General features: G+C 41.1%; 1 protein-coding gene across 1 annotated transcript in view; it reads left to right on the forward strand.

Annotated features, from left to right (window-relative positions):
- ADAMTS12 (ADAM metallopeptidase with thrombospondin type 1 motif 12) overlaps window positions 1-17,397 on the forward strand; it is a 260,943-nt gene that overhangs the window by 184,554 nt on the left and 58,992 nt on the right. Inside the window, exons 16-17 of the mRNA XM_039842527.1 lie at window positions 688-826; window positions 11,942-12,068. Coding sequence (XP_039698461.1) covers window positions 688-826; window positions 11,942-12,068 — 266 coding nt within the window. The remainder of the gene's footprint in view (window positions 1-687; window positions 827-11,941; window positions 12,069-17,397) is intronic.

A 17,397-nucleotide genomic window follows, 5' to 3' on the forward strand; every position in this document is an offset into this window, starting at 1 on the left:
GCACGACCAATCCACTCCCTCTAAGTTTAAGATGAATCTACTTTCAATTCATGTGGCAAGAAGATTGCCTGCAGGAGAGGGAAGGCATTCCCAAGAGTGGTATGCCTTGGCTAAAACCCATGACCATTTTTATCTCAGAACTATATGCGTAAAGAAACCAATCAGCCTGAGAGCTAGAGAAGGGCAACAACAGTAATAAAAGTCAATGTTTATTGAGTACCAACTATATGGCAGGCACCACTCTAATTATACCTAATATACATTACACTTATTTATTTGACCCTCACAACATTATTTGTCATACTATTATTATCCTCAGTTTGTAGATGGGGAAACTAAGACACAAAGAGATTAAGTAACTTACCCATAATCACAAAGTTAGTAAGTACACGAGGTGACCTACCAGCCTATTGTTGGAAAGGATATTCCTTGCCATTTCCTCATAGTAATTCCCATTTGATTAGACCTCCCCTCAATTTAGTCAAGAAATAATAGAGGTTAGATATAGAAATAGCTGTATGCAGATTTACAGGTCGAAGTAGAGATATATTAATTTACTAGCATTTGTCCCAGTGCATGCCTCCATAACTACTTTAAGATGATGGACATTGTGTGTTATTTTTACATGACAGATTTGCAGCGTAAAGTCATGATATCGTTCGATGTCATCCTTCTCTTGCCTCTTAGCTTCTGTTCCAGGTGACTAACCCTGGTATCAAGTATGAGTACACCATCAGGAAAGATGGCCTTGACAATGATGTGGAGAAGCTGGTATACTTCTGGCAGTATGGCCGCTGGACAGAATGCAGTGTAACATGTGGAACAGGTAAGAAACAACTGCGCTCACAGTGAACCCACATCAGCTCCACGGTGGGCCATGGGGGCAGGGTAAGCCAGTGGCTTGCCTTCTGTGCTTGTGGGTCCACAACGATGGCCCAGGGGCCCTGGTGGGGAGTGAATGTGCAGGTCATGATCTAAAGGGAGAGGCAGTTCGTTCGTTTGTTTGTTTTTCGTTTTTTGTTTGGCAGTTCATTTTTTTTTTTTTTAATCAGCTTTATATACTGTCCCTCATGAAAGGCTTTGTTTGAAAAAAGGGTTACATGTCTTTTGAAACGCAAAAAAGAAAGAGGAAAAAAACCACTTCTCTACTCGAAGACCTGAGGACTACAGAAGTCAGGCAGCCCACCAAAGACCTGCCGTAAATCACAGCCCAGTGCAAAATGTACCCGCTCTCGTAACTCCTACCCCCATGTTCTTTTTCTGTCTCCGGTTTACTATTTTTTGTGTGTGTGTCTGTTAGAAAAGTAGTTTTCTCTCACAAAATCAAGTGTTGGAGAGATTCCTTGCTGTCAAGTATTAGGGTGGGATAGGTTCTGCCATAGTAACAAAGAAATTGAAATCACAGGAATCAACACAGTGAAGGTCTATTTTTAAGCCATTCCAAGTCTGACTCAGGTTGGGTGGCCCCACTTCATCTTGTAGCTAACACGTCTGAAATGTACGGCTTCCAGCTTGCCCCACAGGGAAAAGAGAAATAGAAGAGGCAGACTGGTTCTTAGTAATGGCCTTGGCCTGGAGGTGACACAGATCACATCTGCTCACATTTCCTTGCTGGACCGTAGTCCGGTGGGCACGATCTAACTGCAGAAGAGGCTGGGGGCTGTAAAGGAGCGTGTGGACACTTGTAGAGCCCAGACTCTCAGGATGTCAGGCTATAGGGACTTTTCCAAGGTCTGTGAGGGCAGAGGTCGGGGCCTGTCTGGTACCTGGGACTCTTCACTCATTAATAGCAGTGTCATATGAGAAAGCCTGTGCTTCCTTTTTTCCTTTTGGATCATGTCCAAGTCTTTTCTGGAACTTCCTGCCTCCAGCCTGCAACTATAGTCTATAAAACTAGAGTGGCTGCACGGCGAGGTGCCAGAGTCAGCATGTAGCAAAGGGAATAAAAGAGAGGGAGTGAATGGGCCAGAAGAACACAGCCCACTTCTCCACGAGCTTCCATCTCATGCACGTTGTCTCGACAGCACTTGCTGACTTGGTTTTTCCCCTCCCACCTCACTCCCTACCCCAGGAGGTAGTTGTAGAAAGAGGTCCAGAGACAGACATTGAGTCATGCACCATCAACCTTATGAACAATTTTTATATTGCCAACTTCTTTTTCTCCCTCCTTCAGTACAGAAAACCAAGGGTTAACTTTTAGAAATCACAGCAGTTGTATGTTCATTTCGAAATGTATGATATTTTGAAAATCCCAAACCTCTGGAAATCTGTCTAGGTCAAAGGTGTTGGCTGTGTCAGTCCCTCTGTTCCCACCGCTGCCTCTAACATTTCCACATGTCCAGCCCCCACCGCCCAGGAGGGCTGGGCTCCCAAGAAGCAAAAGCAATTTAAACAGAAAATAAATTGGTGGAAAAGTATTTCCCTGAGGAGCCGTTGCGAGGAAAATGAAGTCATCAGGATTGTAGTTACAAATACTTTTTCAATGTCTCCTCCCCATTGTTCTCTTCTTTCAACAAAGTACGGGCTTAAGCTTTAAGTTTAAATCATTGTCCCAAGGCACCAAGGAGTGGAAATCAGCCTGACTGGGCAGGGACTCCTCAGAGAAACAAGAACACATCCACCGCCCCCCCCCACACACACTTCTATTTCAACACAGATGAACCTTTTGCATTATACATGCGGTATTTCCAAGCTTGGGAAGTACAAGGTAAATGGCTGATTTGTACAGAGACCATAAAGATATACCCGCAGTTAGCTAGGAAATGAAACATCCATACCAAATGTGAATCAGGCATTTGGTTTTGATATAGCCTGATCCTCCAGCAGTACCTCTGCCTACTTGGGCAAATGTCATTCTGGTTATTAAACCTTAATAGGAACTATCAGGATGTTTCAGCTGCATTGCCTATTTGGGCGACAACTCTCTTACTTGGCGGAGAGGAAAGACAGCATATCTACTTTCATACTCTCAAACACAGAGAATGAAATGCTAACATTCACATAGGACGCACGCTGCTAAATACAAAGATGGATGACTACCTGATACACTGCACCATTCAGTGATGTTTTTTATTTTCTTTAAGTTAAAACCTTCAAGTCACCACCCTTACACATGTACTTTGGTACTTTGCTTTATTACCATTCAATAATCTTTTTTTCTAATCATATATGTATATAGTTGTATGCATATGGATGTATTTATGTACATATAATATACACGTTTTCACTTAACACCATAACATGGGTGCCTTTCCATGTGTTATTTAATCTTTATAGCTGTCATTTTTATGGATGCACTATGTTTCACTGGCAAGACAAAGCAAAATTCCCTTAACCAGTGCTTGTTAATCCTCATCTTGTGATGAGCATCTTTAGGCTCATGTAAAGAATGATCTCATTAGTGTTAATTCATACATGGAATTTCTAGATTCAAAGAGTGTAAATATTATGATAATGTTAAGGAACTTATTACCAAATTAGCTCCTATTATAAAAGAGTTACACACAGGTAGTAGCAATAATTTTGTTTTATTTTATTTTATTTTATTTTATTTTGGTATTTTAGTTTTACACTTTTTTTTTTTAACTGGGAAAATGTTTCAAATGTCTCAGCAAAATGGAAAATGTATAACTCCTGTATATCAACCACTCAGCTTTATCAGATCTTATCATATGCCATGTTTATTTCAATCTTCATTTTTAAAGAATTGCACAAAAACGCTCAGGAGCAATCCCTAATTTCCCTCCCTTTCCTTTTCCTCCAGAGTCGACTAGTGTCAATATTTTATTTCTGTGTGGGAGAAACATTAGAAGTAAGGAAGAGAGATAGAAGATTTTTGCAGTGTTCTAGGGAAGTCATAACAGTGGCTCGAATGAGAATTAAGGCAGCACAGATAGAAAAACTGTACAACGTAGGGATACCTGGGAGGAAGAAAGTGGTTTCAGCATGAGAGAAGGTTGGAGGGCAACACCCAGTGTTTTCCCTTGGGTAACTGGCTAAAATGGTGGTGTCCCTCACTGAGACATGGAAAATGTGACAAGAAACAAGTTCTGAAGAAGAGTTTATGATTATATATATTCAATTAAAGTGCCTGTGAGATTTCCCAGTGGAAATGTCCAAAGGCAGCGCCATGCTTATTTGAAAGCATTTGTCATACTGCCTGTCTTAGTCGGTTCGGCCTGCGATAACAAAATATCATAGACTGGATGGCTTAAACAACAGACGTTTCTCTCAGTTTGGGAGGCTGGGAATCCAAGATGGAGGTGCTGGTAGATTCAGTCCCTAGCAAGAATCCTCTTCCTGGCTTGTAGATGGCTCCCTTCTTGCTTGTATTCTCACATGGCAGAGAGAGCAAGACCTCTCATGTTTCTTCCTCTTTTCATAAGGGCGTTAATTCCATCAGGAGGACCCCACCCTTGTGACTTAATCCAACCCTAATTACTTCCCAAGGGCCCCATCTCCAAATACCATCACATTGGGGATTAGGGCTTCCATGTGTGAATTTTGAGGAGACACAAACTTTCAGTCCATAGCACTGCCCTCTCAAATTTGTTTTATGGAGAACGGATTCCTGTTGTAATTATTTTGTTGTCTTTCTTGGCATTATAGTTGTTATGTATTTTAGAATTACAATTTACAGTAATTCCTTTTAGTTTCCTATTTTCCTCTTTCCTGCCCTTTTCCTTCCTTCTTTCCATAGGCACCCCACTCTTTCTAGTGTTTTTGCAGTTTTTTCCTGACCACACTGTGAGGCCTCATTTCAGGACAGGATTTGTTAAGGTTGGTCAGCGTTGCTATCTCATCGTGACATCGAAGATATGTTAGAAATCTTCGTGCAGCCAGCACACCACTTGACTGAGTTCCTGGGCAAGAAGCTGTGTCTCCATTTCGTCACCTTCCTAGGCCTAAAACTTGTTAAGAGTTAAGGCTCTAAGAAGTTTGTGATGAGGCAGGGTCTAGTTCCCATCTCATGTGGAGCACTTGGAGTCCTCAGACTTCACTGGAGCTGAGCACGTGGCCACCACTAACTGCTTCCGGCCAGAAGCCTGACAGACCCTTCACCTAAGTTCTGCTCACTATTTTTGTAGGAATGTTTACCTACATGATGAGCATTTTGTCTTTTTGCTTTATATATACATAGATATATATGTGTGTGTGTGTGTGTGTGTGTGTGTGTGTGAGTGTGTATATCTATATATGTGTATATATATACACATATATATGTGTATATATATATATGTATACACACACACACATATATCTTTATGTTTTATAAGTTAATATTTTTACATATTTATATTTTAGATATTACTGTTGTGTTTGGAGCAACATAAATTCACTAGATGCTATTTCCTTAGTTTGGCTATTTTTAAAAGTTTTTTGTCTTTGTTTTACATCAGAAATCTATGCAAAAAAACCAACAACACAATATTATAAATCGGGCTAACTGTCACAAAACCAGCTTCTTCTCCACACCCCACCTTTCAAAGGTAAAGAGGACCCTCAGAGAATACCAGTGACAGTTCTCTTCATTTTCTGTCTCGCAACCACATTTGCTTTCACTTCTGCCCTATCTGTGGGGAGTGACTTTGGGGTGACTCGGGGGGGTATTGAAGACTAGCTGTCCTTCAGGAAAAGTTAGAAGAGGGTGGACTAATAAGTGCTACTGTCCATGACAAAAGGCTTGTTGAAAAAAATTCACCCGAGTTGCTCATCAAAAGATCTAGTATGAAAATTCAACGGTTGGATTGTCTGTGAAGAAACAGCTGCAGGAAAGGCTCTGCACAGGTGCTGGTCTCATAGGAAGCTTCAGGTGTGTGTGTGCACTGCCTGATTCGTACACAATGGCTCCAGAAGGGAGTTAGAAGTAGGAAGGAATACTTCTGGTTATGGTAAATTTTGAAAATGAATCCTTCATAGAACAGAACTTTGTCCTACTTAATTCCATTAAACATGCTTCAAGTACCAGCAATGCCCCTGGTTTAGCACTTCTTACATAATTTCTTATGTTACCCCTGACTACGACAGTCAGTTTATGTAATCGGTTCACTCAGATTTCAGGGAGATGAGAACTATCGGCTTTGAGTCTTCCTGTGTTCTGGGGTGTGTGGGTTTCGGCAATGGAAAATAATAAAGTCAAACCTCATTTATCGATGTTCAATTAACATTTATATTTATTGAAATCAGTGTCAGTGTCCCTTTGATCTAGGAGAAAACATGAACTGTATGACGACTCAGTTGTTGCAGTAAGGAGGTCGCATCATAGAACTGTGAATACTAGATGAGTTAGATTTGCTGTACTCCCTGGGCTCAGAGTGTGAAGCCAACTCCGACTCACAACATGCAAGAAACAGAGTTAGGGAGGGAGTAAATGCCCGTGACTGGGTGAGTGGGTTACAAAGAGGCTTCAGATTCAGGTTCAAAAGCTTTTCTCAGGGATCTAATATGCATTAAGTACTACGCCAGGACTTAGAGTATATCATGTACATATCAGGGCACATAGGTCATTTTATTCTCACAATAGTACTATAATCTCATGAAGATGAGGACAAGGAAACTGAGGCTGCAGACAGGAAGATTGTCTGAGATCTCTCAGCAAGTATTAAGAGAAGGATTCAAATCCATTTCTGATCCCGATGGTGGTAGTAGTCTTGATATTGATGATGTAATTATTGTTGGTGCCCTCCCACACACACACACACATGCATGGGATCCAAGTTCTATCTGACTGAGCCTTCATTATGAAAGATATATCTGAACTCATTGATCAAGGAAATCAGAGATGAACGAGAAAAGGGGCCAGAAAACACAAGGGTTTTTGAGAACAGAAACTAAAAGTTGGTAGAGTAAGGATGGACTTGTCAAAAAGACAGATGGTTAACAATCCCTACCCATCCCTTCCTCCTGTGCAGTTGACGTCATTGCTCTATAATTAGAGGGATTATAGTGACAGCGCCCTCTACCAATTCACAGAATTATCATATTAAAATCAATGTTATGCCTAGTTTTAGGGTAACTTTTTTAGATATTATAAATTTTTAGCATTATAATTTATATGTTAAATGTAAAATTTATGTGCTAATGTAAAATTTAATATATACTGCCTAACTTGTACTCACCTAAGTTGGTTATAAAGAGATCTTGTTCTTTGTCAGTACTCTAAAGACTGCAAATATAGTACTTTGAATCTCTTTCAGATGATGTGATTAAATATTCAGTGCCTCGAGTATCTTGATTTTAAGTTTAGATATAATAGGAAATATTACAATTTTTGCCATAAGTCATTAAAATAAATGTATGTCTTCAGTTATTTTCTCTATACCCTTCCTAAATTGAATTTTTGAATCTGGAAAATTCTATATGAACTAAATTAACTCTTTATGGCTGCCTCTGTTTTACAGTCTCAATATTGAATTGGAAATGTGATGAACTATGTCGCTGTTCAATTTTTGCTTGTTTTTTTATATTGAGGGAGAATTTCCACTCAAGACAATCAGGCTTAGGGGTATAAGAAGATAGTTTTTAAAAGTAAAGGCTCTTAATTGATCTTTCACTGCTAGTATCCAGAAGATTTACTGAGTGTATACAGCTGCATGGTGACGGTCTCATTACTACATGGAGAAAGAGACTCAGAATCCTGTGGAAATCATATTTTGAATTTGATTCTCATACATTTTGGAATGTGATTGATTTATACCTAAGGTCTTTTCAAGTAAACACTTCTAGATAAGCAGCTAACTCAATGCTCTGACAACATATTGACTGACTGTCATCCTTAATTAAGTAAAATTTGTTTTTCAGCTTTGTTCAGTGTGTAAGAGAGAGTGACAAAAGGCAAGCCAAATTAAAAGCCAATATCATTTTTTTCTTCCTTTGATTTCCAGAGAAAGGTCATGGTCATATAGATTCAGCCTAATCTCCTAAAGCAGTGTTACATCATGATCACTGATCTTAAAAGATGACCGGATTCTAACCCCTTTCATAAGACATATTGCAGTGTCCAATGTCAAAGAAAGATTCTGTTACTCCAGCAATTGGTTTACAGAGTTAATTAATGAGTATGTCATTCAAGATTAATGGTTTGCATTCTTTACTGCAAAGGAGACATTATCAGTCAGGGCTCCCTGCAGGAAACATATGGCACACCCGGAATGAATAACTTCGCTACTTCAAAGTGTTTAGGGGAACTAAGAAAGGTAATGCATTACCCCTGCCTGTTAACAGTGAAGGATGGGACAAATAAGGCTACCATCCCCAGGCCTCAAAAGTAAGGAGAAGTTATCCAAAGAGACGGTGCCTCCATTTCCTAAACCAAACTGGAAGCCACAGCAATCCATGCGATTGGCTTCCCAGGGTTCAGGGCAGGTGCAGAGTGGACCTTGAGTGACAAACAGTGGAAATGTAACACAGAAGAAGAAGAGGTAAAAAATCAATAAAATCAATAATGGTTAGGCAACTAGCAAGCCAAGCTGGATTGCAGCTCTGGGCCTTTACTCAAGAAAGGGAGAAAGTTAGCTTTTATTGAGTGCCATTCCAGTTACTACTGCTATATAATAAACCAGCCTAAATCTAGTGGAGTAAAACAACCATCATTTTATTATGCTCGTGGATTTTGTAGGTCAGAAATTTAGACAGGGCACAGTGGGAATGGCCTGCCTCTGCTGCACGATGTTTGGCACCTTGGCTAGGGGTGACTCAGGTGGCTGGGGGCTGGAATCACCTGGAAGCTCCTTTATTCACATGACTGTCTTCTGGGATGGATGACTCAAAGGACTGTCAATTAAAGCACCTACACCTGGCCTCTCCAAGGACATGGGCTTCTTACTCCTTGGCAGCTGGAGTGCCCTGAGCGTGAGAGATCCAAAAGAATCAGAAGGTGCGTGGCCTTTTATGACATGGCCTCTGAACTCACACAGCAGTTCTCCTGCCTCTGATCCAAGGCCAGGGTAACTAGACGCCATGTCTTGATTGGAGGGATGGAGTGGTCACATCGCAGAAAGAACTTTCTGGATGAGAGATTATTGTTGCAGCCAATATTGGAAACTACTACTTAGCATATACACATTCACTAAAGCAATGTGAATGAATATATTTTTTGAAACATCCTGACAACAGTTGCAGCAAACTATTTTCTAAGTAACCTGTAAAATTATATTAACCAGAATCTTCTCAGTCGAGGTTTCCAATGATAAAACTTGAATTTTGTCTTCCCTTCATGGATTATAGATTTGAAAATATAAAAGCACTTCCAGGGATCAAGCAGCTCAGCTTCCTGCTCTCAAACAATCTGAATGTCATTATTCTCATTTTCCTGCAGGTAGTCAAGTGATGTGTAGAAGGAAAAGTAGAACCCAGAACACTTGGATTTTATTTATTTGTTATATTTATTTAACCAGAAATTAATAAGGAATGGAATTATAGATTAACTTTTCTACCGAATAAACACATAAGCACCAGAACTGAGGAAGAAACTCTTGGCCAGGTATTGTGTTTTTGTAACATGGGAGAAGTTAGGCTGCTGGGTTGGGCCCATCATGGAAAATTTGAGCTGAGCTGTGTATTTGTCACGTGAGAACTCAAGGGCCAGGAGAACAGAAGATTAACGGTCACCAAGACCATTCATTCTGACAGAGAAACTCTGACACATCATTAATTTTCCCTTATGTGCTTGACAGTATCTGCCTGGCCAGTCCATCTGTCCATCTCACTGCTGGTCCAGTGGGTTGACCTATGCAGCATAAATAATGCTCCTAAGGGGATTTTATGTAACATTTTGTGTCCTCCTGCTTCCGGAGTCAGAGGCATCGAGCACACATTTTTGCTATTTGTGCACAGAAACAAGCCTTTTGGGGACGTTTCCAACCTCTTAAAAGTCACCTGACTGTTTCCTTTTATGTTTTGACATCAAGAATTTGCCAGACTACCAGAAGTTTTCATAAAATTTCTAAGTATCTAAGCTTTTTCTTTATTCTACTCTGCAGGGCAGATACATGTCAGCTTTTCTGGCTTCAACCATTTTCAGGCTCTGTTCCGCTCACACTGTCTAAGACTTTTCTACAGGAGTCCATGTCTTTCCAAACAGTGACTCACTTGTGCCATGAAAGTCCCTTTTATAACATTGCTTCCGGCTGTTAAAAGTGTTTTATTTATATGGCGAAAGAAGAATAATACATTGTCTATCAGTTTAGAAAAACCTACATGGTTGAAAGATTACCTGTCTTTTCAAAAACAATAACATTGTTTGATTTAACAGTAAAATGCTGTTGATTCACTTACTGTTTTGCAGCTCCTCTGAAGTTTTCTTTTCCCTCTTTAATTCCCCCAGCCCCTTCCACCCCTGACCTATGGATGTTGCCATTTCCCCTTAAGAACTGGATCTCTGAAGGCGGGGCATCTTGTCTCCTCCCACAGCCCCCCTGCCCCCGCTGGGGGTATGGTCTGGGGCTCCACCTGGGGTGTGAACCCAGGACCTTCTGTGTGTAAAGCAGACGTGTAAAGCAGACGTGCTAACCACTACACTATGGAGCCACCCTCTCCTCTGAAGTTTTTAAATGAGAAGGTGCCATCTCTGGCATCTGAGTTTGCAAGCCGTTGGGCTGGGCCGAGTCTGTGCGAGGTGCTGGGTGGTAGGAGAACTGGCTCCAGTTCAGATCCTGCCAGCTGTGTGGCTGTGGGGAGCCCCTCCACGTCCTTGCCAGTAAAGTCAGGAGGTGACCAGCTTATTGGTGTATGATGGCCTTTCCAATTATGGAGTTCTGTACACCAATGAGCCCACTCAAGGTCTGGCTTCCCTGAGAGCTCAAGGTGCCAGCCTTTATGCAAGGTGATCGTTCTGTCCCCTGGGGGTCCCCGTCTTCAGTCTCCTCATGGTATGACACTTTTAACGTTGAAGTGTTAAGTCTCTCAAGAGGATGATGACTCTCTTTCACCTCTCAGTCTGTGACATTCTGGCCACTCCTCTAAGTTCTCTTGTTAATGACATTCTAGTTAGCAAAGCCAGTGGTCCTCTTCCTTTCTCAACCTACGTGACTTCACTGTACCTCACCTGTTTCTTCACCTGTCAGATAGCAATAGTGATAATGTTGACCTCACTGGGTTGTTGTGCGATTTCAGTTATATATTATAAGAGACAATAGGCAATACTATATATATATATGTGTGTGTGTGTGTACGTGTGTGCATGTGTGGGGGTGTGTGTGTGTATTTGTCTGGGATAGATATATATGTCATACACACACACACAGTTTAGAACAGTGCCTGGGACAAAGCAAGTACTATATGTGTTAGCTATAATTATATATTCGAAGTCAAGTCCAGGTGCAGATATGCTTGGTTTGCCTGTCCTCCCTGACGCTCCCTATGTGCTTCTCTTATATTACCAGCCTGGTCTCCAAAGGCAGCAGTATTATCAATCCCTGCTATCAAAACTCTCTGCTTGAAAAACATAACCTCTTGAACTTCACAAAATTATTTGGAAGTTTATTCCTGTATTTCAGAGTTTAAGAACCCCAATTAATACAAAGATCCCTACCTCCTCTATTCCTTTACTAAATGGATAATGTGGCATTTCTGTTGTAACACCTGCTTTTTTTTATTTAAATCTCATTTTGTTTTTTGTTTGGCATATGTGTGTTAGTCTTGTCTCCACAGCTAGTCATCTACACATTAGATTATATATTAATCTACTTATGTAATTATGCAATTGTAGATTATATATTAATCTACCTGCTAATCTACCTTCCACTCATCACCAGCTACAGCATGAGCGTGGATGATAAGAGGTCCCCATTCCTCATCTTTACTTTCAGAACCAAATACCTTATTATGGACAACTTTCCCATCAGCTATAAGCATGATGCCTTGACATGACCAGGGGCCTCACCTTAAACCGAGCATGTGGGCTCAGGATTCATTATGTGTGAACTTTTCTCCCCGGCCCCAGGTATCCGCCGCCAGACTGCCCATTGCGTGAAGAAAGGCCATGGGGTGGTGAAAGTTACGTTCTGTGACCCAGAAACACAGCCCAATGGGAGACAGAAGAAGTGCCATGAAAAGGATTGTCCACCCAGGTAACCATTGATAACAGCTGGAATTCTCTGAGTCTGCCTAGAATAATGTCTAACTTAATAGTAATCCAGTACCCAGTGATAAAGGAGAGCTATGTGGCTTTGTTATTAGGATAAAGACAGGAAAGCTATTACAGGTTTCTGTGACTACAGCTGCTGGAGCCCGCGGCATGCTGTGAGTGAGGAGTTTTACTCCTAGGGAGCAACTTTGTATTTCTTACAAAGCTGAAGTATTTTACGTTTAATTATTGGGTAAGACTAAGTTGCAAAGCATTATCGAAGAGAATGCTATGTACATCATCCAAAAGTTCTGCAGTTATTGGGTTTGTCTTTTCCAAGAGCACTTTACCAGTGTGACAGGAGCCTCCAGAAAATATGTTGACACTTTCAGATTACAGTGCCCACTGTACCTCAGGCTGCCTGGAAGAGTAGACTTACAGACAGGGCTTTCTCAGCCTCAGCACTATTGCATTTGGGACCAGATAGTCCTTCGTTGTGGGGGCGGGGGGCGTGGTGGCTGTCTCGTGCATTATAGGATGTTTAACAGCATCCCCGGGCTGTATATATTTAGATGTTAGTAGCACTCTATACCCTCAGTCCAGGCTGTGACAACCAAAACTGCCAAATGTCTCCTAAGGGACAAAATCATCTTTGACTGAGAACCACTGTTATATAAATATTCATTTGCTGCTAATCATGTTGATTCCAGGTATTGTCATCCTAGAAGGTAGCTGGGATGTTATCATGAGGGGGACGTGTTTAAAAGAGAGAGAAAGGGAGGGAGGGAGGAATAGAGGAAGGCAGGGTAGGGGAGAGGAAAAAAGAGAGAAAGAAAGGAACAAACGAGGAGGGAAGGAGGGAGGAAAGAAGGAAATAACGACGGAAGGAAGGGAGGAAGTGGGGAGAGGCAAGATGGATGGATGGAGAGAGAGATCCTAGGAGTCTCTTCATTCTCTTAAATGGGTGATTTAGGTTGCAGATTCCATCAGGCGTTCATTCCAGTCCTAAGAAGACACACTGAGAAGAGTTTAGCTTAACAGGAGGGGATTAGTTGGCATAATAGATCAAACAGGTGACAGGGTGAATTCTAAAGAAGAGCTAAAGGAATGTGATAAATGCCAAAGAACTAGGTAAAAAAAAAAAAAAAAAAAGTGTCTAGACAAGTCAGTGAAGGCAAGCCTTGTCAGTCTCTCATAGTTTCAAACAGGCAGGACCCAGAGGCCAGGGTGTTCTCACCTCAGAGCCAGTTTTATTCTCTATCCAGTTCTGTGGTTTCTTGTGGGTCAGAGGTGGCTGTAAGGTCCAGAGCTGGACATCACCTCCCCTCACTGTAGCTCTTTGCTGGGAAGAACTAGGAGCTACAGTCAAGATCAGGCGAGCACTGGGTTTTGTATGTAGTCGCAGTTTCTATGAATCCTTCTCCGGGAACAGCGAGCCAGGAAAGAGGAACCTTTCTTAGTGCTAATCAATAGCCCGCTGCTCTGCAAGGTGCCTGTGCCTCCCTCACACCCACTCTCCCTCACAGCTAAGGACCGTCTACCAATGAATTCCTTTGCTCTCATTAAATAGCAACCACTGCACACAAGCCTGGGATTCTTGCCTCACTTTTCAAAGCCACTCTCTCAAGTGGATTAAAAACACAGCTTTTTATTTCCTGAATTTAGTTTTGTCCCCGGTGTTCAGATTCTCATTGTTATTGTTTTAAGAAGTCTGTCTTGGCCTGAATATTACCAGTAAACATTTGTTAAGCAGTCGTTATTTCCCATGAGGGATACAATGCTGTTAATTATTGTATAATAGTTATCATTTATTGAGCACCGATATTGTGATATAATAGAAGACGTATTTAGTCTCCGTCCCTGGTTCTGGGCAGAGCTCCGACAACCTTTGGAATCTCCAAAGTGGCAGCGATAAGTGTCTTTTTGTATGCTCACTGGATGACTGGTGGCTCGGGGCTTCAGCTTCAGGATGAAGGGGGGGTTGCCTGAGGAGCCACCCATGTGATTAGAGGGTTGGGACATTCAGCCTCCCACCTGTAACCTCTGGGCGGGCAGAGAGACTGGAGATCTAGTTACTTACCAAAGTCCAGTGATTTAATCAGTCATGCCTTTGTACTGAAGCCTCCGTAAAAAACCCCAACCAAAGGTGATAGAGATCCAGGTTGCTGAACGTGGGAGGTGCTGGCAGGGGGGCACACCTGACGAAGGTCTGTAAGCTCTGTGCCCTTTCCCTCATCCCCTGCCCTGTGCACCTCTTCTATCTGGCTGTTCTTGAGTTGTATCCTTTTACAATAAACCAGTCATCTAGCAAATAAACATTTTCCTGAGTTCTGTGACCCACTCTAGCAAATTATCAAACCTGAGGAGGGAGTATGGTAACCTTTTGTTTAAAGCCAGTAGGTCAGAAGCACAGGTGACAACCTGGACTCGCAACAGGTGTCTGAAGGGCAGGGGGATTGGCAGTTTTGTGGAATTGAACCCTCAACTGCAAACAGTTAGTGTCAGAATTGCTTAGCATGGAAAATCCACACCTTTGTCGGAACAGAAGTATTGCGAAAAGAGAACAGAAGAAAACTGCATTTTTTTTAAAGCACCTGTTTCACCCTTGACAATGTTTTAAAGATGCCTGATATATTCTCTTTATCGTTCTCAACTACTTGGAAAAATAACTATTATTATGCAAACTTTACAGAGGAAGAAATGTTCATGACCTCATCTGGTATCATGCAGCTCGTAGGTGGCAGAGATTTGAATCCAAGGCCATCTAGCTATAATTCTGCTGCAGATCTACATACAGCAGAACCCCTAAAGAGAGGTGTGCACCTCTCCCCTCATTCGGGCTGGGCCTAAAGCAGGGAAGCAGATGTGGTGGGCACCAGAGGATTTTGATGCAGACACTCACCTGCCGAGGTTGAGGCAGAGCTGAGGATACTGATGCATCATAATCACCCAAAGCTCATAGTTTACCTAAGGGTTCGCTCTTGGTAGTGTACATTCTATGGATTTGGACAAATATATAATGACATATTTCCATCATTATCATATCCTATAGGTATTTTCACTGACCTAAAAATGCTCTGTGCTCCCCCTATTCCTCTCCCTACCCCCGGCGACTACTGATCTTTTTATTGTCTTCATATTTTTGCCTTTTCCAGAATATCATATGATTGGAATCAGATAGTATGTAGCCTTTTTTATTTTGTTTTATTATTATATTAGCATATGGCCTTTTAACATTGGCTTCTTTCACTTAGTAATATGCATTTAAGCTTCCTCCATGTCTTTTTATGGCTTGATAGCTCATTTTTAGTGCTAAAAAATATTTCATTGTCTGGAGGTACCACATTTTATCCATTCATCTACTGAAGGATATCTTGGTTTCTTCCAAGTTTTGGCAATTATGAATAAAGCTGTGATAAACATCTAAGTCCAGGTTTTGTGTGGACATGAGTTTCCAACTCCTTTGGGTAAATACCAAGGAATGTGCTTTCCATGTTGCCAAATCATTTATTTGTGTTAGGAACCCTAATTGTTAGATATTTTTATGTATTTTTTATTCCATTGTATAGATGAGGGCACTAACGCCTTCACAAAACTTTCCAAGGTCATTTAGCTACAAGTGGTAGGGCCTAGATTTGAACCCAGATATGTCTGCCAAGATGTCTGTGCTGATGCTACCACATCATGCTACTGTCTGGGATCTCAGGATAGGCAGGTTTTGGTGCTAAAATTTTTTTTAAATATTTCAATTTAAAAATATTTCTCACACATTAAAGCACAATGAAAATGATATAAACTAACAGAAAAATCTGACTCTAAAGCTAAATCATGCATGCAGATTCACAAAGGGATTAAAGAAAAGAAATTAAGTTAATTTGCTTTTTAAGACTAAATGAATATTAATGTCGATTGCTTTGTTGATATTTGATTTTGCAAGCTTAGTCCAGTCGTTTCCTTGGATATGAATTTCAAGTTGCAGCATCTTTTCTCTGTCACCAAATTTTATGATACCTAAAAAGTTCATACCCATCATTCAGAGCTGTCATTCCTCTCTTCCAAAAGGATATCATGTGCAAGATTTCTTCTTTTTTATTTCTGGTTATTGTCCTCTAGTGATAGTTTGTTTCTGCATCTAATTTGGATGTTCTATGTTCTTTCTCAAATAACTATTCAAGAGAGAATTTTTTAAAAGATTTAATAAAAACCTTCCGATAATCTGAACATAAGAAATATATGTATTACATGGTCAGTGGCTTTCAGGATGAAAGTTTTGTGTAGCACATCCAGGATGGTGTAGCCTGTCAAGAAAGAAATTATTTGGAATTAAAGTATTTCTGATTCCAGAAAGAAGTCATTTGACTCTCTTTTCTCTATCGACTTCTCTCTGAGCTTTGGTTTACAACAAAGCAAAGCTCTGCGAGGCTACAGCTGTGATGGTGCCCCGCATATCCAAAGTGGTCAATAAACTTCTGATAGTAATTCATTTGACCCTGGCAGCTGCATGTAGGTTTCAGTGTGAAAAGAATGGCTCGCAGTTTAAGTCAAGCTTTCTAAACCTCAGCGTTCTAGCCGCTTTGGGCTGGATAATTCGTTGTTGTGGGGGCTGTTCTGTCCATTGTAGAATATTTAGCCACATCCTTGTCCTCTACTGACAAGATGGCAGTATTACACTCCCTACCCCTCCATTTGCGACAACCAAAAATATCGACAGACGTTCCCAAATGTCTCCTGGGGAGGGGACTGTGAGACATCTGCTGATCTGAATAAAGGAATGGGGTCATTGAGACTACAGAAGGACCGTGAACTTTGGGAGAGGAAATGAGCGTACTGTGTGTATGGGACAACAAGAAAGCTAGAGGAAACGAGGTGGGATGAACAAGATAGAGTCATACTCTGAAGACACTATAAAGGACAAGGAGGCAGTGGCACTTACATTGTAATAAATGGTTATATTGGAATTTGGAATGGCAACTGAATTGGATTTTAGAATGTAAATGCTATTAGGGAAAAGATTAAGACAAAGAAAGTAATTATAAAAGTGATTTTTTTTTTAAGAGCAAGAGTTTCTGTTCTGAGCAAGAACAGTTTTCTGAGTGATGACGGTTAGAAAGAGGTATTTTTGTATTTTATTGATTTATTGGTAGTCAGAGCTGCCAGAGCAGGCACTGGTATGGGAATTGGTAGAAAATACAGATAAGAGAGAAACTGAGAGGTTCTCTATCCCATTCCTCCTACTCGATCTCAGAGACTGTCCACACTACAGTAAACCTCCTAGACAACTGCAGGCTCTTTAAGGGACTCGAAACACTCTTTCTCTCTCTCTCTCTCTCTCT

The sequence above is a fragment of the Pteropus medius genome, unplaced genomic scaffold (assembly GCF_902729225.1).
Source record: "Pteropus medius unplaced genomic scaffold, Ma_sr-lr_union100, whole genome shotgun sequence".
In the NCBI taxonomy this organism is placed as follows: Eukaryota; Metazoa; Chordata; class Mammalia; order Chiroptera; family Pteropodidae; genus Pteropus; species Pteropus medius.